The following is a 25,255-nucleotide window of genomic DNA, read 5'->3' on the forward strand; positions in this document are numbered from 1 at the left end:
TGTCTACATCTATAGTGATTCTAAGGTTAATATTATTCTTCCACCAGCTCTTCTGGAATTACATGCTTATAGACGTATAGTACAATCACTAGAATTAAACGAGATTCAATGTAATTTTCTCTGAAGTGATGAAAAGATGATCATGTTTGTGTTTAAGGCTCAGTTTATCTTCACACACACTGAGAGTGAAATTGTACCACAGCAACTTACTCACGACATGAAACTGTGATGCATTCTCTGGGATGCAAAAAAAAAAAGGATAAAAAAGACCCCAGCTTGCAGCTTTTACTGTATCTTAGCACTGCAGCAACACTAACTTATTTACTACTTGATTGCTCCTGCCCCAACTCTCTTTGAACATCGTGTACTACAAGTTGTGTAAGCGACGGAATATTTGCCAGATCAGTGACTTTTGGTGCTGCTGGCCCATGGTGGCATTTTGCAAATAAATTTGTAAATAGTAGCACACACACACACACACACACACACACGCACACACACCTAATCTTGTAAGACAACGACTAGTGTGTTTGGGATGACTCAACCAGGTATTCACTATGTCTTCAATGTTTAATCATTTAATTTTGTGTTTCACGTATTACAATAATCATAACAGAGTGAGTCATGAGCCACACACAGGCTGCACATGCACACACATAGTAAACATCGTATCTTGCATAGATCCCAGCTTTGGTTGAGGCTGCGCAGCGTGTAAGTGGATTGACTGCACTCTCAGTGGGGTTCCAGTGGCAGACTGATGTTCACATTGACGGATCTCCTGAACACAATACACCGGAGCAGAACAATGGGGTGTGAATCATTCAGCAGGAGCAGCTGTACAACCCTGATAATCTCATGCTGCTGCACTCTCAACTTTCAAAATTATTACCACTGCCATATTGAAACTGAGCACCAAAAGTATGGCTTGCCGACATTCTCGGTCCACGACCAAACTTCACGTTTACATTACCGTATTTGCATTGCAGACCAATTAGGTTGTGAGTTTAAAAATGGTGAAAGTTAGCCATGACAGATCAGTCTTCCTATTTCTACACTGCCTTCGAGTTGAAGTAATGGAGTGTAGCAGTTTGCTTGTAAATGTTGCATATTTGATACATCTCCGGTGCAGGTAAATCCAGCAGTGTTTTAGAACATTATTTTAAGGATTCAGCTCCTGGTTTTGTGTGTATGATAATACTATTGTTTGGTTTATAACCTTAACAATGCCATAAAGCATTTATCAGAGACATAAAACTTTTATTAGCAAACTCTAATAATTCAGTAGCAGCAATCCCATTACTTGGGTATCTTCCATAAAAACGTCATTCTTTTCTCTAAGGACACATGCTGCAGTCATTAGAATCCCGGTTTCATGCAGAGACTCTCAAAAATCCAAAGCTATTTGTTAATTATAATTGTTGGAGAAGCGAGAAATAGAGGCGTCATCTCTGCTGTCTGCCACCTTTCTGCCTCTCTATTATAGGGATGTTACATTCAGACCTGAACAAACTGTTAAGAACAGATCTCTACAAGGACGGATCTCCGTCTTCTTCACACCTTGTATCACATTTCACCAAATGGCCAGTGAGAAAGCAGCATGTTGGCAATGCCATGATGTGCCCCTGCCTGTATTGACTAACTGAGCCAGAGAGAGGACAGTCAGAGCCAAACGCTTCCCTGATCATTTGTTCACTGACTGACTGAGTGACCGAGACTGATGAGACTGACTGATTAGACTGGGAGCTGCAATCAAACAGGAAGAACAGACTGAGCTGAAAGAAGAAACATGGAAGCAGTGAACAAACTAATGCTACCTGAAACCTATCCTTAAATTAGAGACTCTAGGGAAGCCTGATATATCATTTCTCACTGCGTTTTTAATGTTCTTCTGGTGTGTGAATTTTACAAGTGAAGCTATATTTAACCAAAAAGGAGTTTTATTATTAGCATTGTTTGGAGCATTGCTTTATTGGGTTGTTGTACTTCTGTTGGCTACAGCAGAGGTTATATCCAAGCATAGCAATGTGTTATTAGAGTGAGAAATGTTGCAAGAGAAATGAATGGATTTTTATCTTTTTTGGTGAATTTTTCCCGTGTATGGGAGTGTGTATGATTATAAGATTATGAAGGATTTAATTAAAGGGTGGGAAAAAGAGGCCTGTTTGTGAAACAGATATCTGTTGTGTGAAAATAAACAAAGTTTCTGACACATTGGGGACATAATTGGAGCTGAGCAGGGAGCTGGGATTAACGATGAGGGCTGAAGGGGCTTCTAGGCACTGAGTGTACTGAACGATGACTGAGAGAAAGAAGGTGGGCTCACTAAAGAACAGAAACAGCCAAGTGGGAGCCTTCGTGATATAAAATCGTGGTGAGCAAGAAGCAGAGTGAACAACTGAGTGATTAAAAGAACAAATCTTGTGAAGTGAAAGAACCAGCTCTGCCAAGTGAACCATTATCCCATCCCTGTTCTTACTGAGGTGATTTCAGCACTCTGATATATCAGGCTAATAGGCATCATACGGGCTATCGGCTCCAGCTCGCGCTCACGGCACATAAAGTGTTTCAGCTGCATTATTCTGTTGTCCACCTTGTGCACATCTGTCAGAACAGATAGTCTCCTATTTTAGTCTGTCCAGCTGTCTACACAGATGGCATAATGGCTCACGATTAACCTGCTGCTAACACGACCTCAAGTGCAGTTTTACTCTCCAGGTCTTTTTTCCTGTGTTGTACACATATATAGCTACAAGGATTGCGTGTTGTCCAAACTGTAAGTGACATACAACTCAATACTGTGTCTGATCATATTTAGTGTAGACACGAACAGAGCATGAGAGTTGCTGCTGCTGCTCCGCTAACATGCTGCTCATTTTACACCTTCTACGAACACTGTGTCAGTGAGTCATGAGTGTGCAGTGTGTGTGTGTGTGTGTGAGACTGAAGGGACAGTTTCCTCAAGTCTTAATAGGTTTAAAAATGATTTAGCAAAGCCCACTAGTTCTTTTCTCAGAATCTGACCTCCTCTGATTAATGGTCTAAAGGACTTCTTTTTCCCTTAGCTACATATAACATGAATCAAAGCTACTCAAATTATTGTTTTTGATGACCAGATAAAATTGCTTTTGGATTTCAAATATTCCTGTTCTGCTTTGTGAAGGTAGCTCTCACACTGGGGGGAACATATGTTTTTCTGACCCTTACTTATGTCACCATGTGGCGTCTGCAGCAGCAGACTCCTGACTTGTTTGTGGCCACCACTTGCATGGCAAGGTAGAAATGTCTCCTTACACTGTGAACAGACTGTCCAGCGTATCCTTCAATGAATTAACTACCTGGGTTGATGCTTACACACCAAAGCCTTGATGTCTGTTGTTTTAACACCCAGGTCTTGAGCCAGGTCACAATACCAGGTTAGATAATATATGTTGGCTCATTCACAGTGGCAGCAAATGCCGGTCATCCTGACTCAGTGCATCAGTCTGAAAGGGGTAAGTGTGTGTGTGTGAGAGAGAGAGAATGAGAGTGTGAGTCTCTTTGTCTCTGTGCCAGAATGCCTGTGCTTTCATTTTTTTTGGCTCTGCGGCAGTGAAGCCAAAGAGTCGGAGGAAAAGAGATGGACTAAAGGTGACTGACTGGGATAATGTATGACAGTGTGTGTGTGTGTGTGTGTGTGTGTGAGAGAGAGAGAGAGAGAGTGTGTGTGGCCACTTAAGGGGCAAGTGAAGAGAAGAAGGAAGATTAAAGGAAGGCTGTGTCTTGCTTTTTCCCTATTCTCAGGATGTTGGTTTATTCATGTAGACATTATGTGCTTCACTTATTTCCTCGTTGCCCCTGCTTTGTTTATCACTCTCAGGGCTGTTTATGCTTTCTATAAAGAGCCATTAAACCTGCAATTCTTAATGTGCGCTTACTGAAATTTATAAGTATTTATGTACCATCTGTGTTTTGTATTTGTTTTACAAGAAGTGGCACATGCAGTATTATTCAAGCCTCCTGGCCATTTTTTGCTTTTACATTGCCATTTCGAGATGCTGCATGATGAGTTTTATCGTGTATAATCATAGCATTACATTGCTGTGGTTTTGGAAGGCAGGAAATTATAAAGCGCTTCTCTTTGCAGCTTCAAACAATACTTTCAAATAGCTTCTTTAAGCCTTTATTTGGAGTGTTGCAAGCTCATTTCCCTATAAAAAGTCGTTTCTGGTAGATGACAGATTATTATGTTCTATGTTGGAAGAACAGCAGAGGGTAAATGATTGCAAAGATACTCAGTGACTAATGTGCAGAGCTGGTCCTGACACCCAAAAGTAAAATTCTACTAAGGGTCCCCGATACAATCTTGTCTTTTTACAAAACAATTAACTTCCATCCATCAGTCTAAGAAGAAGTTCAGCACTACAGTATTATGATACATCAGGCAATTCAAACTGGATCTCCCAGACTTTTTAAATACATTTTTAAATATAAAATACTATTCATGTTATGGCTTGACTGAATCTTTAATGGTTATGAGATATGCATTTATATTTCCTGGTATTCCCAGCAAAGTAACATTATAAATTCAGTATTTAATCAATTGTGTATGCCAATCAATTTTTTTCCCCACCGTCTTTTAAAATGATGGTTGCCAAGAGAAGTGCCATTAGGGTCATATACTGTCTAGACTCGTCCCCACAGAGGTTGCTGTTGGAAAGTATGAATTTCAATTTTAGCACGCACATATGAACACATGTTTGCATGCAATGCTGTTATTGTTTCCTGAGCTGCAGTGTAAACACGGAACAACCACAACATTAAAACCATCTGCCTAGATTTGTGTAGGTCCACTTCATGCCACCAAAGCAGCTCTGACCAATCACAGCATGCAAGACCTCTGAAGTTCTCCATTGTTACCAAGTACAAAGACATTAGCAGAAGTTCCCTCAAGTCGTGTAAGTTGTGACGTAGGGCCTATGTGGACCAAACTCGTTTTTCCAGCACATCTCACAGATTCTCATTTGGACTGAGATCTGGGAAATTTAGAGGCCAACTCAACACCTTACATTGTTTGTCATGTTTCTCAAATCATTCATAAACACTTTTTGTGTGGCAAAAATCCTGCTGAAGAAGGCCGATGTCATCATACCAGTGGGGATACTGTTGCTATGGAAGGGGTGTATGTGGTCTGCAGCAATGATTAGATAGGTAATGCGAGTCAAAGTAACATCAACATGAATGCCAGGACCCAAGATTTCCCAGCAGAACATTGCCTAGAGCATCACACTGGTTCAACCAGCTTGCCTTCTACATGCAGCTGCCATCTCTTCTCCATGAAAGGGACACACGCCGACACACATGCCCATTGCAGGAGCTGACTGCAGACAGGGGTCAGCATGGACACTTTGACTTGCCTGGAGCTACACAGCCCCTTTCACAGCAAGCTGTGATGCACTGTGTGTTCTGAAACCTTTCTGTTATGGCCAGCATTGAAGTTTTTGTTCTACAGTAGCTCTTCTGTGTGAACTACACACGCCAGCCTTTGCTCACCGTGCACATCGATGAACCCTGGACATCTCACAAGACCTGCTGTTTTGGAGATGCTCTGACCCAGTCATATAGCCATCACAATTTGGTTCTTGTCGGAGACACTCAGATCGTTATGCTCCCTATTTTTTGTGCTTCCAGCTCATCAACTTGAAGAACTGACGATTCACTTGTTGCCAAATACAACGTATCCCACCTCACTGTAACAGAATAACTGATATGGTGCTCACTTCACCTGCCAGAGATTTCAATGTTGTGGCTGATCTGTGTAAACACTATTGTCCGTTCATGTTTATCAAACACATCAGACAGCTGAATTTCACTCATTTTTGTCAGGCACAAAGTCACAGAACACAGAAAGTGGCTGTAAGCAGGGAAGCCATTAATAGAGAACAGATGCACTGCCCACTAAGGTTAGCAGGACAGACAGAACAGAGAGAAATCCACTGCCCAGGTAGGACATCAGCTTAACGTTGCTGTTATTTGTTGCCATCAGACTTCGAGAGGTTCGAACACAAATGTAGTGTATCTAGCTGCAACCTCCGTAATACACCCTCAGTTATTCTCATTTTTTTTTGCTTTTTCATGATTGTTCCAACATTAATGGCTGCTTTGACATGATGAGAAGATGGGACCTTTCTGTAATTTTCAGAGTCGTACGCAAATTGCAATGTAAGCCTGGCTATGCTAACGTGATGAGCATTGAGTTTTTTACAGCAGTGATAAGTGTAAAGTATTGTGAATGATGAATTATTATTTAATAATTCATAATAATTATAATAGTTAAGAGAATCCTATAGGACAGCATATGCCACATATTTTTTAGTTAGTTTGGATGATGAGGGTGATTATTTTCTTTATTTATGCTCATAACTTATGATGGAACAATTTCATATGAATGTCAAACAAACTGTGAATCAATGTCTTAAAATGTTATCACACCCAAAATGTGTGCATCCAGTGTCTCATTGAGAGTTTGGTGACTCTTTCCCCCTCCCCCTCCTGCTCTTCCTCTGTGAAGGGAGGTACACGATGATTGTCCTAGTATCTCCAAGCTTGGTATAAATAATTAATGGAGAATTGTCCTTATATGTTTAATTCGGATTAAATATGGAGGAGGAACCACCAGCCCACAATGTTCCTCTGCCTTCCTGACAAGAGAAACTAAGAACGAGTAGGAGGAAGACGAGGAGAGTGGAAGAGTGACTTAAATGGACCATGAGAGAGAAGTAGGAAGGAAAAGTGGGAGGGACAGATGGAGGGTATGAGTGAGGGTAGGAGAAATTTTTAAAAAATGTGGTTTGGGTGAATGACAAATGGGAAAATGAGGTAGAACAGAGAGTCAGCCACAAACAAAGACAGGTAGAGGGAATGACAGCTCCTTAGGTGATCATCAGCAAGGCAGCTTATCAGTTTAAAATTTCATGAACAGAGAAAATTATTTCCCTCTTTCCTCTCTTGTGGCTGTACTGAAGGCTGCTGGATTATCTCAAAAATAAATACACATCGAAGCATTTTACACAGAAATTCACACAGATGAAACCAATAGCAGAGATCTGCCAGATCAGAGCTTCTACTGTTATTAACGTATGGGCTTCAGAAGATGCTGCGTGGACTATAAAAGCGTGCACAGCTGCATGTGGTCCAGATACTACTTATGTATGTGTGTGAGTGTGTGCTATGTGTCTTGTATGAACATGTGCTAGCATGAGTGGGGTCTTTGCCTATTAAATGAAGATGAATGTTTTGCAATCAGCTTGGCTCACTGGGGTGTGAAGAGCAGTTTTCTGATCCTCCAAGCATGTAGCTTAGTGCCTTGGAAGATGCGGGAATCCTTCGGCAGTAGCAGTCACACCGAGAAAGATAGCACTGGCTTTTCCCCTTTCATTTCATATATTCATCCTCAATTTGCCATCAATGGATCTCCTTTGTTCTGTATTGTGTTTGCTTTACGAACACTTCCTCTCTCCTGCTGCTTCATGTCTACTCTCCCAATCCTGCCTCCACTCGCCTCCCTCCTCTTATCATTCCCTCCTGTCCTCTATTCTTGTCAAAAGACAGCTGGAATGTACAACAGCTGTGTGAGTTTATGCCATGAGTAAAAAAAGAAAAAAAATAAACACTGAAGCTGTGTCTAGCACTGCGCTAAACTTGTTTGCTCTCAGTAAGTACTTGAGAGCACCTTTTCATGTACCAGGCGATAAAAATAGACGAGGGAGACGCTTTCTATTTGCCTTTTGCACACACTTTTTGATGGCTCTCTATGGGATTGTTGAGATTAAGTAGCAACCTTGCATTGTCACAGAGGATATGTTGCTCAGCCTTCTGAGTTGTAGAGCTTCTGTGATAGCAGGTAGCACATATCCACAGGGTCACCTTGGGGGTGTAATTGGAGGAAGTGAAGAGGGATGGAGAAGTAGTGGGGAAGTAGACAAACGATGCAGGGAAGAAGTGGGGGGTAACAGGCCAGTGGGAGGTAGCTGCAAGATTAGCAGTTGGAAAAGATGACGGGAAAGTGGAGGTAGAAATGATGGTGAGCATTTTCTATAATCATCTTTGATCTACCACACCCTAATCCATCTTAGTCCTGAAGGAAGGAAAGAATCCTGTATGTGTAGGTGTGCGTGTGTGCGTGTGTGTGTGTGTGTGTGTGTGTGTGTGTGCGTGTGCGTGTGCGTGTGCGTGTGCGTGTGCGTGTGCGTGTGCGTGTGTGTGGGGGGGAACTCTCCACTCCACTATAATAGCAGCCGCAGGGTTTAACGGACAAATGGTCAAAACTGAAATCTGTACTGATTGAGTGACATTAGATGATGATTACATAAACACATCTTTAAAAATGATGGGTAGCTGCGCTCTTCCTCTTTGACTCTCTTTCTCTTTGGTTGTCCATCTGACTGGTTATTTCTCTAAGTGATCTTGTTAGAAGATCACAGCTTTGCATACATATAGTTTGACCTTTTAAAGTCAGCACATTAGAGCACAGACAGCCATAATCACTCTTTGAAAGAGACTCTCTGAAACACACAACCACTCAGTGACACACTTGGTTAGACCATAGTAATGTGTGTTCAACAGATGGCTCCCTAAATGTGTTGTTAGCGTTTATTAGAGTGAAGACAAGGATGCATTCTAGCAAATAATAATTTAGCCACTGACCACACTAATAAAACACACACAGACACACACTGTAACATAACTCAAAGAAGTTAATGAAATTGCACACTGCAGCAGCGACTCGTTGGTGTCCCCACTCAAGAAGATCCTAATCGATACCTTCACGTCTCATTGCACTCCTGTTTCACCTGGAAATAGACCCAATGATTAGACAGGCATGTGACCACCACATACACACACATTTCAATGCTGCCCTCATTAGTGATTGCTTTTTTAATGTTTAACACAGGTCTCTGGCTACATGGTGTTTCACTGATCATATCCCTCTCAGGGAGGAGACAATATGTCCTCAGCATATGCTGTGCAGATGATGAATGAGCCAGCATCACAGCTACTGTAAATCATCAATGTGAATTGAATTATTTCTGTACATTTAGCCTGTGTAAAAAGAGAGCTATATAAAGCGAGAACAAGGAGGGCTAGCCTGCAACATTGCAGCATCGCTTCAAGGGAAGCAGCAGCAACAGTAGCAGCAAAGCTTGCCTGCAGATTCCCAGAGCTCCTCGAAATGAAGCCATTTAGAAGGGGGGGGGAGATGGGAAGGGAGATGGGCTGCAGGGAGGGAGGTGGGAGGAGATGGATGGGTGGTTGTAAGGATTAGAGGAATGGCTCATCAGGCATTCAGAACACACACTCTCCTGTACACAGCTCCCACAAGGTGCCCTTCACACATGCACACACATGAGCACGTGTGCCCACACACACGTTAACCTCAGTGTGTGTGCGCGTCACATATGACTTCTTAATTCTTTAGAAAAAAGCTGCCCATTTCTCAGATTTTCCTCTCATCTCACTTCTGCTTTCATCCATTAGTTCATCTCTCAAAAGATATAAAATATGCAGCTAAGAGACCTGTCAGACTACACAGCTGAGGACCTAAACAGCCCTTAGAGTAAAATGTTTCCTTAAAGCCTAATCCAAAAGCTGTTAGACACAGTAGAGAAGAGAACAGAATGGTCCATGGTCATGGAGAGCACCAGTAGTTCATATTCCTTTGATCTCTCTCTTTTGCCATGCATTTACTGTTCTCCTCAGTTGCCTTCTCAACAAATCCCTCCGTTCCCTCCCTCCTAGGAACAAGATGTATGTGATTTTGCGGTGTTCTCTGCACTAGAGACAAGGCAGGACAGAAGAGAGTCTAGAGGGAGGATACAGTACAGTACATGAGAGCAATTCCTCTGTTGTTCTCTCTTTCCTCAGCTGTGCACCTAAGCTGCAGTGTTTTCAGTGAAGCAGTTTAATCCAGTAAATGAGAGCACTCCTACTCAGGATGCGACTGAATTTTTTTTATACTGTTAGCCTTGATACATTCACTCCAACAACAATAGAATGACTGAAGAGTAAATTCACTTTCAAACAGTTTTGCTTGTGTAAAAATAAAGGCTCACTTCTCAGACACACTCACTTTTGAATCTTCATGTCTTTCTGTCTCTCTGTGTCTATCTTTTTCTCATTGTCTCTCAGATAACAGTTTTCCGGATGGGTTCGGAGGGTCATCAGGACATTGACCTTGCCATCCTCACTGCATTACTCAAAGGTGGGTATGTGCATTTATGTGTGTGTATGTGTGTGTGTGTTCGCTGTAGAATGAGTGTACAGTAGGCAGCTTATATTTCACTGCTGCCCTCAAGGAATGTTGTTGTTTGGAAGTTTCTGTACGTAAAAAGAGGATGTTGCTGTTTCAGAAAGTATTCCCCTCTCTGTCCTAGTTGAGGTATGTGTTCAAAGCAGACAAGTTTTTATTTTCATGGTTCACAGCTCAGGCATAAAACAGACATTCAGGCTTGCTTTTTACTCTCTTAAAGTTCCATTATGAGATTGTTAATCATCACAGGCTAGACGACTCCAAAGCAGACCTTATTCTTATTGTTATTAATGTTATATAGCTCATCAAATAATTGCTTATGATACTGATGGACATTATCCTGAAGTCCTCGGTATGTGTAGTTTAAGTCCAGCACACAACCATTTCTAATACCACTTCAGATTTTGCATGGAGTAAACAAACAAACAAGTAAGCCTTCAAGTGATTTCGTTACCTTTGGATATAGCTGCACTTGCTGTTTTCATCCTCTCTGCTAAGTCAACTGAATGCTGGCTTGAGCTACATCTTTATAATATAGACGTGAGAGTGGTATTGATCTACACATGTAGCAGGTAAATTATTCCTTTAAATGTATAATGGCTCTAGTTGCCTACCAGCTACAGCGTTAAAGCTGTTTCAGGCAGAGCTCCAGTGTCTAAGTTGGCATGCTAATAAAAAACCGAGATAAAAATAACACCTGTAGAATCATCAATTAGCATGAACACAGCTGCTCATTAACTCTGTGACCAGAGACAAATAATTACAGGAAGACACTTGCCGTCCCCAATGAATTATGAATTATAAAAAGGGCCGTCTCTTTTGTGCCATCTCTTTAGAAGAATATATTTCAGTTTAAGTTGTTAATTTTCTCATGAGGACAGTAACCGTTTTGTAACATGGATTTAACATCTAAGCATAAGACTATCATGTCATGTGAGCTTTTTTATTTTTATCAGAATTACTCAAGCGAATGCTTTGTGACTCATGCTGCACAGTCCAAGCTCGAAGCAACTCATCTTTATGTGTATCTTGAGGTTTATAGGTCTCATCTTACTCAGCCATTCAAGGGAAACATTCAGTGTACAGGAGGAACAGTGAGCATTGTGCTTAGCAATTCTGAGTTTATGAATGACTGTCTAAGGAATTGTTTCTCAGAGATGAGCAAATAGTGATTCTTTTGCTGGTTTCATTCCACATGTCAATATACAACATACAGAATTATCAGTCAGCATGGCAGCAGTAGGACCCACACCTGAAACATAGCACAGTGAAATACAAAAGGGGATACAGTAATGAGCCAAATCATTAAAACTACCCTTACTTCACATGCTGTTGGTAACTCCTGTGATGCTAAAAAAGCTAGTTCAGAAACATGAGACTTCTGAAGTTGCTCTGTGGTCTCTGGTACCAAGACAATAACACTTGTAAGGTACAAGGTGAACCCTGTGTCTGGTTCATGGTTTGTCCCTCTTCGTACTCAACACTGCAGCTCAGGAACGCCCCACAAATCCTTCTGTTTTGAAGATCCTCTAACCCAGTCATTGGTCCATAGCAATTTTGACCATTTTCAAAGATGTTCAGGTCTTCATACCGGCCCATTTCTCCTCAGTTTGACTTAGTGCCCATAACATTTTGGCTCACTGACAAGCAGTTAGCAAAATTGTGCAATCCACAGACTGTAACAAATTGTTATGCATTTACCAATAAGCACAATGAATTGGATCAAATTGGGTTACAAAATTGAAAATTTGTCAAGTGCAGACACAGCAATTAAACTAAGCCTCCACTGTTCCCGCTCCTCTGCCCTGTTTCCCACTTCACTGTTTCCCATACCCTCCCCTCTGCACACACTGGATTCATGGATCCATATTTTCGATTGGTTGTTCAGTAGCTTGTATTGATCACAGCTGCTCTTGCTTCTTCAAGGAGTACGGCTCACTGGAGTTTGCACACACACCTCTCTCACACTCATACACACACATCTCTATACATGTGAACAGAGACGGCACAGGTTCTGAACTGTGATTCCTATGGGACTGCTTAGCAATTCAGAGCCTATGATTGACTATCTCAGGAATTCCTCCTTAGAGAAAGATTGCAGTCCACAGAGAGGGAGGAAGAGACCAAACTAGAGCGAAAGAGGAACTATCAAATATTTTATGTGCAGTCAAGGTGCATGACCCAAGTGTCACACCCTGATTTTTATCCTCAGCCTCTAGCTCTGTTGCTTTCCTTACATATATATTTCTCACTCATGTATTCTGTTGATACCATCTATTGATTGCAACCCTCTTTTTTGCTCAGTTTTTATATCATATTTCACTCATTTCTCTCCACACTGTGATAGAAGCGGTGCTTAGATGAAGGTCTGAAGCTAAGAATTGAAATCAAAGAAAGAAAAATGACCAAGTGATAAAAAAGAGGAAATTAAAATTAACACTGTGAGACATTAAAGAAAAAACACAGAAGAAAGGGGCACAAAACATTTTATGGTCAACACAACATCAGGGTCAATTGAAATGCAAGACTCATTCAGCAACTGGGTGAATGAAGACGTCTTAAGGCTTTTAGTGTAAGATGATTTCAGTCGCATCCTGCCTGAGAGCTTTTAAAAACACTGGATTAGACTCCTTTGCCCAAAGAACTAAGCTACTGCCTGAAGCTCAACAAAACACAGAAGAGTGAGGAATTTGCAGCGTGGAGTGCAGAGCAAGAGTAAGAAACAAAGACTGGAAGCGATGATTGTGAGCCTGTGTGAGAGAATAAGAGGGAATACGAGAAGTGGGATAAGACAGAGCAGGAAGGAAGCAGCAGCTAAAGACACATGGTGGAAGAGAGTGCAGTTGGGAGTAATTGATGGTCTGCTGTCTACGGTAGTCGATATCCCCAGGACTGGGTACATGAAGTGAGTTGGCTTCAGTTCAACCTCCCTGCAGACAAGCAGAATAAAGTCACAGGCCTCTTTGATAAAGCAGAACCACCCGCCTTTTAATATACACATATCTCCAGTAAAGCGCTTATTAGTGGCCGATGCATCTTATTAGTGCGACGGTGCCTGAACTCCCACCATTAAGCTCCACTAATTCTGTGCAGACCTTTAAGTAAGAGACGCAGCACTGTGGTGTGCATATTAAAATGACAGCTTCTTATTTACACACAGAGGATTCTTATTGTACTTTCCCTTATTGCAGATTATTGAATTGATTCCTTATTTTTCTCATTTCTCCTCATTGCAGTACTCTTGTAAATTATTAATGTCATCAACAGCAGACGGTGGTTAGAACTGACAACAACTGCAAATAGTCTCTTACATACTGATGGTGAAAGTTTTAAATGCTAGAAGTGCTTTTTGCAACATATTACAAAGAAGCAGTTTCACATCGGATTATGCAGATCAGTTGTAAATAGTGAGGTTTATTTCAGAATTCATTATTTACAGTCTCTTTCTTTGAGCAAAAGTGAGATGAAGATTTTCTTAAAATTCATCATTATTATTGTTATATATTGTATTGTTATCTTCGTACATTTGTTGGGTCTTTCCTAAAAGTATTTTAAAGACCTCCATCTGATGACATTGTTAACATGTCCATATGGTCTTTTTTATATGCTTGAAGACATAACATGAGTCAAATAAACAGTCAATAGCTGATCATTTCCACTGTGAAACTGCAGAATACCAGTGACACTGTCAGAAGCATGGATTCAGACTTCTGGTATTTCGTACGATTCGGACATGAATTACTCCAATACTACAGCTCGACATTGTGTAGCCTAGCTTAGTTTTGCAGTGGTCTCCTCTGGTTTGTCAGCATTCTCATTTGCTTTTTCCTTCATCTTTTTCATATGCAAACTCATCAGATTAGATTCGTCATTTCCAAGTCTTTCCGGGTAACTTGTGGCACTGCCTTTTGCAGTGCTGAAAAGGGTCGCAGATGAGCTGGTGTGCTGAGCTACAGTGAGTGGGGACATTGGGTGGAAACATAAGTAGGGATTTAATAGATCTGCACATTCTGAGGGAAACAACAGTGTAGCGTTACATCAACATCACTTAAAGGCAGAAACTGTTTTCAAGGAATAAAACGTCTAAATATGCAACTTTGATTTACAGAAATGAGTTTTTATTGGTTTGATCAATGACTGGAGAGGGAACTTAAATTAACATGCATGGAAATAGGTTAAATTTCCTTTTCCTTCTTTTCTTTGGTGTTTCTGCATTTGTTCTGTAATACACAAGTGGCAGGACACAGAAAACAAGAGGGAAGAGAGGGAGAGAGGAAATGATGGTGAACAAATGTCCCTGGATAGAAACAAACCACATTGTGATTATAGTATACAGTATTCATCTCAGTCACTTGTCCCCCAGGACACACATCAAGCGTTTTATTAAAAAAATCTTTGACTTGTTTTTACAAGCTGTGAATATCTCACCAGATTTCCATCTGCCAACCTGTCCTTTACCAAACAGCAATGAGACGCAGCAGAGCTGTCAGCGATCAGAGAAGCAACTTTATTTCCCAATGCCACCCAGTATTTTTCTTTCTTTGTGCTTTTGTGTTCAGATTCAATAAATGTTTTTATTTTCTTGTTTTGTTTGATGTTTTGTCTTGTCTTATACTAGAGCTCTTTTTCCTCTTCTTCTAAATTACATTACAGATATGCTGTTACTGGAGGATCAGAGTTCTCTGAATGATTCTCACAGACAGAAAACCAAGGGAAAATTGTTGTAGTCCACATTTTATTTAGGGAGGTTTAAATTAAGTGATACATCAAAGAGCAAAGACTAAGCTATCATTCCCCACTGCAAGGACATCTTCTTCTCAACAGAAATACATAACAGTCACAGCCAAAGGCAGCAGCAGAGCAGACAGGGTGACACAGATTGTCAGTAGAGCACTGATCCATGGAGCCCGAAGTTAGATGAAGCTGCTGTTTGATGAAATGTTGTCATCCACTGCAGTAAAGGGACTGCCCGTCATTAGCCTATGCAGTCCCTCTACAGTGCAGTACAGAAGCCAGCAAAAGCTGAACATTAAACAATAAGTACAATTTTGACTTAATAAAGTGTTACACCGTTGCAGAAACTACAACTAAATTGCCATTGTATCGGCATCTCACACTGAGGGACAGATTGACTCTGACTACCAGAGATCACCGCTGTGAAACACTGCTTAATGTAGCACAGAATATCATTGGTATGTAGCTGTCTCTCAGTTAATGTAAAACTTTACTCTAATTTTTAACCCATACCAGGTGCCAATGCTTCAGCTCCGGACCAGCTGAGTTTGGCTCTAGCATGGAACAGAGTGGACATTGCACGCAGTCAGATCTTCATCTACGGACAGCAGTGGCCTGTAAGAAGCATATACAATAGAAACAACAATATACACACTATCACATTAATTGCATTCCCAGCTTGTTTTTTTCTCACATCCTTTTCGCTGATATTATGAACTGCATTGCTTTAAACAGTCTTTTAGCACAAGATTGTTTTGGCACTGTGATTCAGTCTTGAATTGCAGAATTACTACCAAATTATATTATTGATAACAATAATAATAATAATAATAATAATCACAGGTGTAGCATACAAAAACACTGCTCGGAGTGCTTTGGATGAAAGGAAAATGCTTAGAAAGACATTCCATGCATTTTTTTGTCCACGTTCTGGTAAATTCTGTGTATTTCATGCCTTCTTTATTCTATGTGCCTTAGGTTGGTTCCCTGGAGCAGGCGATGCTGGATGCCTTAGTTCTGGACAGAGTAGACTTTGTCAAGCTGCTGATCGAAAATGGAGTCAGTATGCACCGTTTCCTCACGCTTTCCAGACTGGAGGAGCTCTACAACACGGTAATAACAAGCATACACGCAGTGGTGACAACGTGGACTTTTATAAATGCCTGCTGTATCATTTTTTTCTTTCCTTTTTTCAACAGCGACACGGACCATCGAACACGCTGTACCACCTCGTCAGAGATGTCAAAAAGGTATGACTCTCAAAGCCGTCCCTTTAGCTCTGTGGCTGTTTGGACACACTCTATGGGAATGTTATTTATTAAAGAAGACACGTTTGACTACATAGAGTTTCAGTTGCTTTTTTTTTTTCTGTGGTGTGTGCTGTTTGCATTGATTTGTGTGTCTACATTTTGGTAGCCCTAGTTGCTGGTAACTGCAAATAGAGGCCGGCTTTTCTCTTTCAGCTGGAGTCAGGCTGCAGTGGCTATGTTAGAGCTATGCACGACTCTCATCCCTTTCATCACTTTTCAGCAATTTACTCTGTTCTTTCTCTAAGGCACACACCAGCATGGTAAACAAACACTACATGTATTAAATATTGTTTTATACACAGAACTTGAATTTGAGCAAAGTGAGGCCACAGTGGAACTGCTGTGAGGCTGATGAAGAAGAACTCAGTAGACCCACAACGCAGTCTCTATTTGTGTTATTAACACCGTTGTTTAGTGTGGTCTTTCTTACACACAGTACTGGTGACTTCTCGTAATAGTGATACTGCACAATCCCTGAAAAGAAGAACGACTGTGTTATTTATGTGCTGAGACGATGAACTTGTGTGATCATCTCTCATTTTAGGTTGTGGCTGCAAAAAATTTCAACACTTTGCAGTGTTTGTTAAATTTTGCTACACATCTCCTCTAGCACTTTGATGATTACTGATAATAAAAGACAACAACCTAGATTTTACATTCAGCACATGTCCGTGCTCCAATTAGCAGTGATCCCACTGTTGAGAGATGATGGAGAGGTCAGCAACATCACCATTAGTATCGAGAGGTGTTCATTAATTAGCATGTTGCTGATTACAGTAGATCCTCTGAGAGTCACTGAAGAAGCTCTAATCATCCCTACTTTACCTCCTTCCTGTCTTTAAAACACAACTCGGATCTCATGTTGGTGTAGAAAGAATATGCAGCTTCCAATACGTGACATTTCGCTACGCCATTTCACTAACATGCCGAACACACACTGCAGTGCATGGCATAATGTTACCATCTTCTTTTTGCAGAGCTGTATGTAGTTACGGTAGTGTAGCAGAGTGTCTGTGTGTCCTTGTTGTATCATGGTATGATGCTAATTAGATCTAACTGCTATCCCTCAGGTAGTGTCTTCATGTCATCTCTGTTTCCTTTCTTTCTCATCATTCTCTGTAGTTTGTTGGACCACGCTGTCAGCAAATAGCAGTTATTGTTTTGGTTCAAAGTGCAGGTGTTGTGCTAATATCAGTGGGAAGGGTCAAAGTTGGTTTGCTTTCATATTTGATCTGATTCGTGCATTAGATTGTATCAAAGCAGAATCAAGAAACAGGAGAAATGCAGGGACTGACTCGTGAAATGCAGTTGCCAAAGCAGGAATTGTAGTAAATAGTATAGTATGGTAAATGAACAATGCAGCTTCGTCACCAAAGGCTGGTAGCAGTACACCTTGAGCCTTGAGTCTCGCACATCAGGGGATGGGAAGGAATCCAATAGATGGTTTTAGCTCTAAGTTTGCTTGAGAGAACAGGAATCAGCATGAATATTTTGGTAGCTGATTAGAACTGCAGATCATCAGCTAACATTAAACTGGCTTGAGAAATAGTGGCCTTGTCTACATTACATTACACATTTTGTGACAGCTTGCCAGAGTTTTGGCAAAAAATAGCCCTAAACAAATACAAGTTGTCTAAACTATTGTGGTGAGTGCCTGGGCTGTGATCTATAGAGGCAGAGAAGAGAATTTAAAGAGTTTTTCCAGTAGACCAGCTTCCTCATTTGTAAGTCAGCTAGGACCCTGAGTTTACCAGCTATACTGGAAAATTTAAAATTGCGGCACTTTAAGCTCTCAGGGTGTTTTCACACAAGGTGTAAATAAACAGTTATTAGCTTGAGCTTCAGCAGCACAGGGACCAACCACTGACCGGTGGGGAAAAAAAAAAAAAAAAAATTTATTTTTTTATATATATATATATATATATATATATATATATATATATATATATATATATATACACATATGAGACTAGAGAACAAAATGTACAGTCTTGTGAAAGTATGTGGAAACTGTTAAATTTTTCAGCATATTTATACAAGGAAATATTTGATCCTTTTTGCCTGTGAAAGAGACAGAAGGAGCCTGTCTCATTTAAACCTCTGACATCTACAATCTGGTGTTTTCACTTTTCAAGTGTGTGGTGTCATCATGCCAAGATCTAAAGAACTCTCTAAGGCCTGGAGAAAAATGGTTGTAGAATTTTCTAGGAACACCAAAATTTAATCTAAGAATCTGCAGGTCAGTCTTTCAGATGTTAGTGTCACAGTACATGTGTTTACAAAAAGAAAGTGATTGCTCCCACTTGACCTGCCTGGCAGGCCTGATCTTTCGTTTAGAAAAAGAACACTAGTGCAAAACTCCAGTTTGTCCATGAATGTGAGATCAGACCTTTGTGAATAATGCACTCTGGATGGACAATTCAAAGATAGAGCTGACTGACCAGAGTAACTGCAGACAGCTTTTGAGAGGAATAACTTCACACTAACTGTAAAGCATGTCATTGGTTCAGCTTATGAATGCTGCATCTTATCAAAGGGCGCTTAAAGATACTGTGAGGCCATTTGTCCAAGAGTGCAAGTTAAACTGGAAGTGGACCATTCAACAGGTTAAGGATCTTAAGTACACGAGCAAATCCACAAAGAAATCACTCAGAAAGAAGAAATTGTGGAAGGGTTATTGCTTGCCCTAGTTAAAACCCAGATTTGAATCCCATTGATATGTTGTGGGTGGATTTGTAATGGGCAGCACATGCCAAAAAAATGTAGTAAATAAATAAATCCGCTCAAACATACTGTAACTGGAGGAATTTTGTAACGAAGAGTGGTTAAAAATTTCAATGAGCCAGTATTGGAGACTGATGGATAATTATGCAAAACACCCACAAGAAGGTATTTTTACTGAAAATTGCAATGATAGCTTCTGAGACCACAGAAGAACATCATATGTATTGATATTTTTTCAGTAAGTGATTAACAAAGGCAAGTTCACCTTCATTAATAGGCACTGTTTCAAAGGGGATCAAACATTCTCTTGTCCAGATATGTCAAAAAAAGCCAACAATATCCATGGGATGTACAAATTTTTTCACATGACTGTATGAAGGGCAGCGTCCATCAAATAGTGGTGAGCAGGGATCCCACATTTGTTTACAGAAGAGTGGAGATGGTGTCAGGGTGGGTGAAAAGAGATGTCAGGCCACTGGTGTATCTCAAAGGAACAGCAGGGGCCAGAGTAATGCCTACAGGGTCGGGAGTTGATGCTGAGGACATGAGGAAGAGCAGTGACTGTCGACATGCTTATAGTCCTCACATGAAAGAACTCCTGTTTCAATAATGATTCTCCCCTCCAGCGTTAATGGCTGTCTGTCTATCTTTCCATGCTACTGCCGCTCTCTTCCAGGCTAATGACTCATTTCCACTTTCTTCCTCTTTTCCTTCTCTTAAAGCCTGCAATGAACCTCACTGAAAAGATCTCATTATTTCCCTTAATGCAAATTTTGACAAATCATTCAATTTTTTACATCTTTTGTAATTGTCCTCAGACATTACTCTAATTCATACAGCACCTGAGATTTCACTCTCTCCTCATTTTTTAACTTCTTTATTGAATTTAAGTGAAGATGTTACAGTTCGCAGATTTAAAAAATCATATTCTGGAAAAGCGTTAAGGAGTACCTCAAATTATCACGTAGTGTTTTATGGTTCATCCAAGGTTTTGGTGGAACCTGGAGAAATAGCCTTGAGTTTCTACCTTTAAACAAAAAGACAAATTGATCCACAGTCTGGTTGAGATAACAGTTTAATAAAGAGACTGGAAAAGAGATCTGGCCTGCGAGTTTCTGTGTATCTCATTTCCCCTGCTCTTGCTTATCGTGCGGTTTACTCACTGACATTGTGTGCTCTTTCCAAGCGAGAATATCCAGGGTTCAGTTGGATCTACTTCAAGGTGAATCCGATAATCACGTTTTTCTTTCATAGCCAAAAACAGTTTGATATGGATTTTGTGAAGTGAGTGTGTAAGACTGTGTGACTTGTCTTGTACTCTTGTTTTCCTTCCTTTGTTAATCGGTCGGTTTGGATTGTTGCCTGATAACACTGTCTGGTTTTTAGGGAAACCTGCCCCCGGACTACCGTATCAGCCTCATCGACATCGGACTGGTCATCGAATACCTCATGGGCGGGGCATATCGGTGTAACTACACCAGAAAGAGGTTCAGAACTCTGTACCATAACCTCTTTGGACCTAAGAGGGTGAGAAAATGACTGCTTCCTTCATTAGCATCCTGTCATTTAATCAATTCCACCACCAGTGTCATTAATCGAAGTAACAGTGTCGGTGAATGAGCCTCATGATCAAATTTGGTCGGTAAGGGCAAGATGAATAATATTAGCAAATTATATTCTAATAATGAAATTTTAATCAGGGATGGTGCACTCAAGGGTAAAATCCTCTTTGCTGATGCAAGTAGTTAATTAGCATGTACAAATAAATGCTGGTGATTGTGACATGGCAATGAGCAGGAAATACATGGGTCCTTAATCCGCAGTGTGCTCCAGGTGCAGTGCTTCATTTTTGGAGCAAGGATAGCACAGAATTTAGCAATTTACTGTTTATTTAGTGATTTTTAAGACTTGAAGTAGATTATGCTGCTTACTTTGCTCAGGTGATCAACATTGTTAATTGTAGTAGCAGCACAGAAATGTTTTGTCTGAGAATAGTGAGGCCAAAAATGTATTTATTTCTAACCATTTTTTGTCACATTGCCAGCAAAACCTGTGTTTTAAAGTGCTTAATAGCAAGAAAAAGTAAAGTAAAAATCAATATCTAGAATCTACAGCATACACCTAAAGTAGCCAGTTCAAGTTGTTGTCATTAAAGCTGCAGCTGCTTCCTAGTATCTCAGGGATGGAATATAAGTTCACATAGCTGCATATGCCAAATGAAAAACTCAAGTACGAACACAGTATGTTTAGAAAAACATGATGTTGAGAAAATCGTTGTGTTCTTTCGATTGCAGGGCATTCACTCAGTCGACACAACCTATAATTTCGTGCGGTTAACCTGCTGTTCATCAGCAGAGGTCAAACATAAGAGTCCTACTTTCTCTTTTATTCATTCTCACATCAAGTAGAGTGGCGTCATAGCACAGGCCATCGCAAGCTTGGTGCAACAAATCATCCATCTATAGCTGCAGCTCTTCATCATGAGCTATGATGATCCTGAGAATATATACACTTCATTACAACCCCTACAGAAACTCATCTCACTGATGAGTACACTCAACTAAAGTGGAGGAGGCGATCACTGAAATCATGCTACAGTGTTTGGTGGCTGTGTGTTTAGCAGCACACGTGCCGCACATTACATGATAGATGCTCATGTGCTTTTGTTCTGATGCGTAATTCTCTCGTTCTGCTTCAATAACTCACTCACCGCCACAGGTGTAATGAAAATAGAGTTGTGTCTGAAACAGCATATTTCCGGTTGATGATGCACTACGGTTGACTGTGTGTGTGTGTGTGTGTGTGTGTGTGTGTGTGTGTGTGTGTGTGTGTGTGTGTGTGTGTGTGTGTGTGTGTGTGTGTGTGCGTGCATGTGCGCCTGTTTATCTCATTGTATGAGATGGCATGGTAGCAACAAAGCAGCTGGAAAGGCGCAGATAACGCGCAAGCAAAGAAAACAGGAAAGAGACAGAGCAAAGAGGCAAAATGAGAGAGAGGCAGGGAACGGGAGTCAGTTCCAGTTTAACTGTGATTTTCTAGATGAACTGAATGTGCGATCAAACACTCGTGTGCACGCACGCACAAACACATGTTAAGTAAGAACAAAGCCTTGAAATAGATGTAGATATCAAAATCCCCACAGGAAACCTGGGTTATTTTTACCAACTCAGATGATGGCTCATGAATGCATAATTCATACGTGCCCTGCTTTAATACAGATACACAGTACTGTACCAAATGCACAAAAACACTCTGCTTTAATACATGCAAGCATGGAATTGTAAGAGATTATTGTCATATGTATAGTACACTGTCAATCACTCCAGCACTACATGCTATCACTTTGTGTTGTTTTGCATTTTAAGGGATCTGTTGATTTACTGTTTAAAACTGTATTTCTGGGCTCATGTGAGTGAAGTTTGTGCTGTATTGTGCCTATACAGTCAATTGCAATTGTTGTGTTTTTGTTGCTTTTCCAGCCCAAGGCCCTAAAGCTGCTGGGGATGGAGGTGAGTGTTGATCTCCTCAAAGCTGTTATTCAATCACTCCTTCACTGTTCATCTCCCTCGTCCCTCCAGTTCTCCCACTTGTAGCTTGTGTTGAGTCTATCGTCGGTCTGCAATCTGTTCAGGAAAATTGCAGGTCAGTGTTTTCTGTGGGCCTCACAGTCTTTGAAAGGAAGACTTTGAGGTATATTTAATTTATTTTGCTGGCAATCTGAATACACTTCAACTCAAGACTTGTTGTCAAGCAGTTATCTAAACAAAACCAAATTTTTTTGTCAGATTTATGAATTGAAAGACCACATCAAAGTTTATTGCTCCAGACACTTTAAATCTGCATATCTCTCCTAACACATTTCAGAGCAGTCCAGTAACATTTAACTGAATAGATAATGACTGACCTAACAGCATTACATAATATGTGGTGTATGTACTCACATGTATTCATGGTTTACACACCGTGAAGAATCCACAGCATTAAGCTTTTATCACAGCATGTGTCTCAGAGGTATTCATATCTAACATGCCTGGCTGTCCGATCCTTTGTGTGTCTGCCTGTTTGAAATCCATCCCCCTGTGTGTCAGTGTGTGTTATGTTTTGACTTTGCCTGTTGAAGTGGACTTCTTTCCCTTAATGCTTTGCTCCCATTTTCTAAAGCAATTTATCATTCAATCAGTGTGGCAACCTGTCAGTGAAACGTTATGTTAAATTTACTGCTGGTATCATTTGACAACTGCGATTACTGAAGATTTACATTCATGAGGCTACAGTGTCCATAAAATCACAAATGTACTCTTTCATAAATGAAATATAAATGAGCGTCGATGTCTAGAATTACTGAATAATTTACAACCATACCATCATCCTTCCTCATCCAGATAATCTCTCTTGAAGTAACAGTGCATTCAAACAAATTTTTCAGATTGAAAGAATTGACCAACTGTCAGTAGTCCTCATCAGTTAAATGTGAAATTATTGGATATCAATGCAGCCCTGCTGAGATGCTATTTAGAAGCTAACTCATAACGTGTATCTCTCCAGAGACAGAAAAATTATATGAAAAGATACTATGAAGAAGCAGGAAATCGGTGTCCTCTAAGGTGCCTTGTGTTCTCTTAAATCTGACTTTTCCACTACATATGAACACTTCTTATAAATATAGTATAAAATCCTAAAATGGCTGGTGATCGGTTTAGATGTGCACATCCATAAAGAGCTCAGGATCAGCCTTAAATGTTCCCACATTGTTGCCTGAAACTACAGCAAGAATATAGTCTGACAAATCACTAGAAGAATATTTGCATAAATCTCTGTCTCCTCTCTCCACTCACTTGTTATGGATCTACACCAGGACGACATGCCGATCCGCAGAGGCCGCCAGAAGACGACACGCAAACGCGAGGAAGAGGTGGACATAGATTTGGATGACCCAGAAATCAACCACTTCCCTTTCCCCTTCCACGAGCTGATGGTGTGGGCTGTGCTCATGAAACGTCAGAAAATGGCGCTGTTCTTTTGGCAGCATGGCGAGGAGGCGATGGCCAAGGCCTTGGTGGCGTGTAAGCTCTGTAAGGCCATGGCTCACGAAGCATCCGAGAACGACATGGTGGACGACATCTCCCAAGAACTGAACCACAACTCCAGGTGGGTGACAAGAATTACGCGCTCTCTCTCTTTTCCTTCTTGCTTGTTGTGCTAGGATTTTCCAATCTTGTGTGACATTGTACATGATTTATACTGTAGTTATGAGCAGGACTGGAAACATGGAAACCTCTCTGCACTAAATGATTACTGAAAAGTTCAGATGGGAGTCGCTGCTCTCCAGTATGTGTAGGCAGAGGCACACACACAAGCATGCTAACATGCCTTCTTCCCTGCAAACTAACCTGTTTCAGATGACTCCAGGCTCTCATGGGACACAAGTGACATACATACAGAACTCCAACAACATGCATCATTGTTAGTCAAGGATATGCATTTTAGACTAAGGTAATGCCTGATATGAAAATGTTGGCTACGGAAATAACTGTTAATTAAGGGAGAAGATTTTAGATACTACAAATGAAGCACAGCCACACCAACCTCAACACTCACACAAACACAGTTTCAAAGGATAGCCTTAGAGCTGGCATATTTTGAGTTGTGCTTTCCACAGAGAATTTGGCTGACTTCCTTCGAAGAGCTCATTTAACTACATACAATTTTATACTTTCATGTAATCTTTACATAATTTGTGGTTGTGGTGTTTGCAAATGTCTTTGTGCGTGTGTGTCTCCATGTGTGTTTGTATAAACTCAAGGGACAGTGTGTGAGCCTGTGTTTTATGTGATATATGTGCGTATATGGAGAGAGAGAGAGTAATACATTATGTGGGAGTCTTTGCTTTTCAAGGCACTTGCAAGGAAGTGGTGTAAAAACTGTTGCAGTGTTTGCCTTTCATATAAGAATGCATATACAAGTTATTTGAGATAAAAAGTGTTGAACTGTGTCGTGTGCTGTGCATCTATGACATTGTAAGCCCTTGTTTTTTAAATCCCCCCAAGCTCCGGCAGTGTTAGTGCCTTGTTGTACTCATTAAACTACACAGAACTGATTGCTTTTCAGTGCAGGGTGAAACATTGCGCTGCATGTTTGTGAGTGAGTGTGAGTTTGTGTGTGTGTCTGTGCAGGTAGACATGCACACATACTCAGGCTGAAC

The 25,255-nt window shown here is 40.7% G+C and overlaps 1 protein-coding gene across 8 annotated transcripts in view; it reads left to right on the forward strand.

Annotated features, from left to right (window-relative positions):
• Positions 1-25,255, forward strand: part of trpm3 (transient receptor potential cation channel, subfamily M, member 3) — a 154,046-nt gene that overhangs the window by 107,185 nt on the left and 21,606 nt on the right. For all 8 annotated transcript variants that reach the window (XM_055011060.1, XM_055011056.1, XM_055011059.1 and 5 more), the window contains 7 exons: positions 10,165-10,237; positions 15,536-15,636; positions 15,998-16,132; positions 16,219-16,269; positions 20,440-20,580; positions 22,533-22,562; positions 23,909-24,201. In XM_055011060.1, the coding sequence (XP_054867035.1) occupies positions 10,165-10,237; positions 15,536-15,636; positions 15,998-16,132; positions 16,219-16,269; positions 20,440-20,580; positions 22,533-22,562; positions 23,909-24,201 (824 nt within the window). The remainder of the gene's footprint in view (positions 1-10,164; positions 10,238-15,535; positions 15,637-15,997; positions 16,133-16,218; positions 16,270-20,439; positions 20,581-22,532; positions 22,563-23,908; positions 24,202-25,255) is intronic.

The sequence above is a fragment of the Amphiprion ocellaris genome, chromosome 6 (assembly GCF_022539595.1).
Source record: "Amphiprion ocellaris isolate individual 3 ecotype Okinawa chromosome 6, ASM2253959v1, whole genome shotgun sequence".
In the NCBI taxonomy this organism is placed as follows: Eukaryota; Metazoa; Chordata; class Actinopteri; family Pomacentridae; genus Amphiprion; species Amphiprion ocellaris.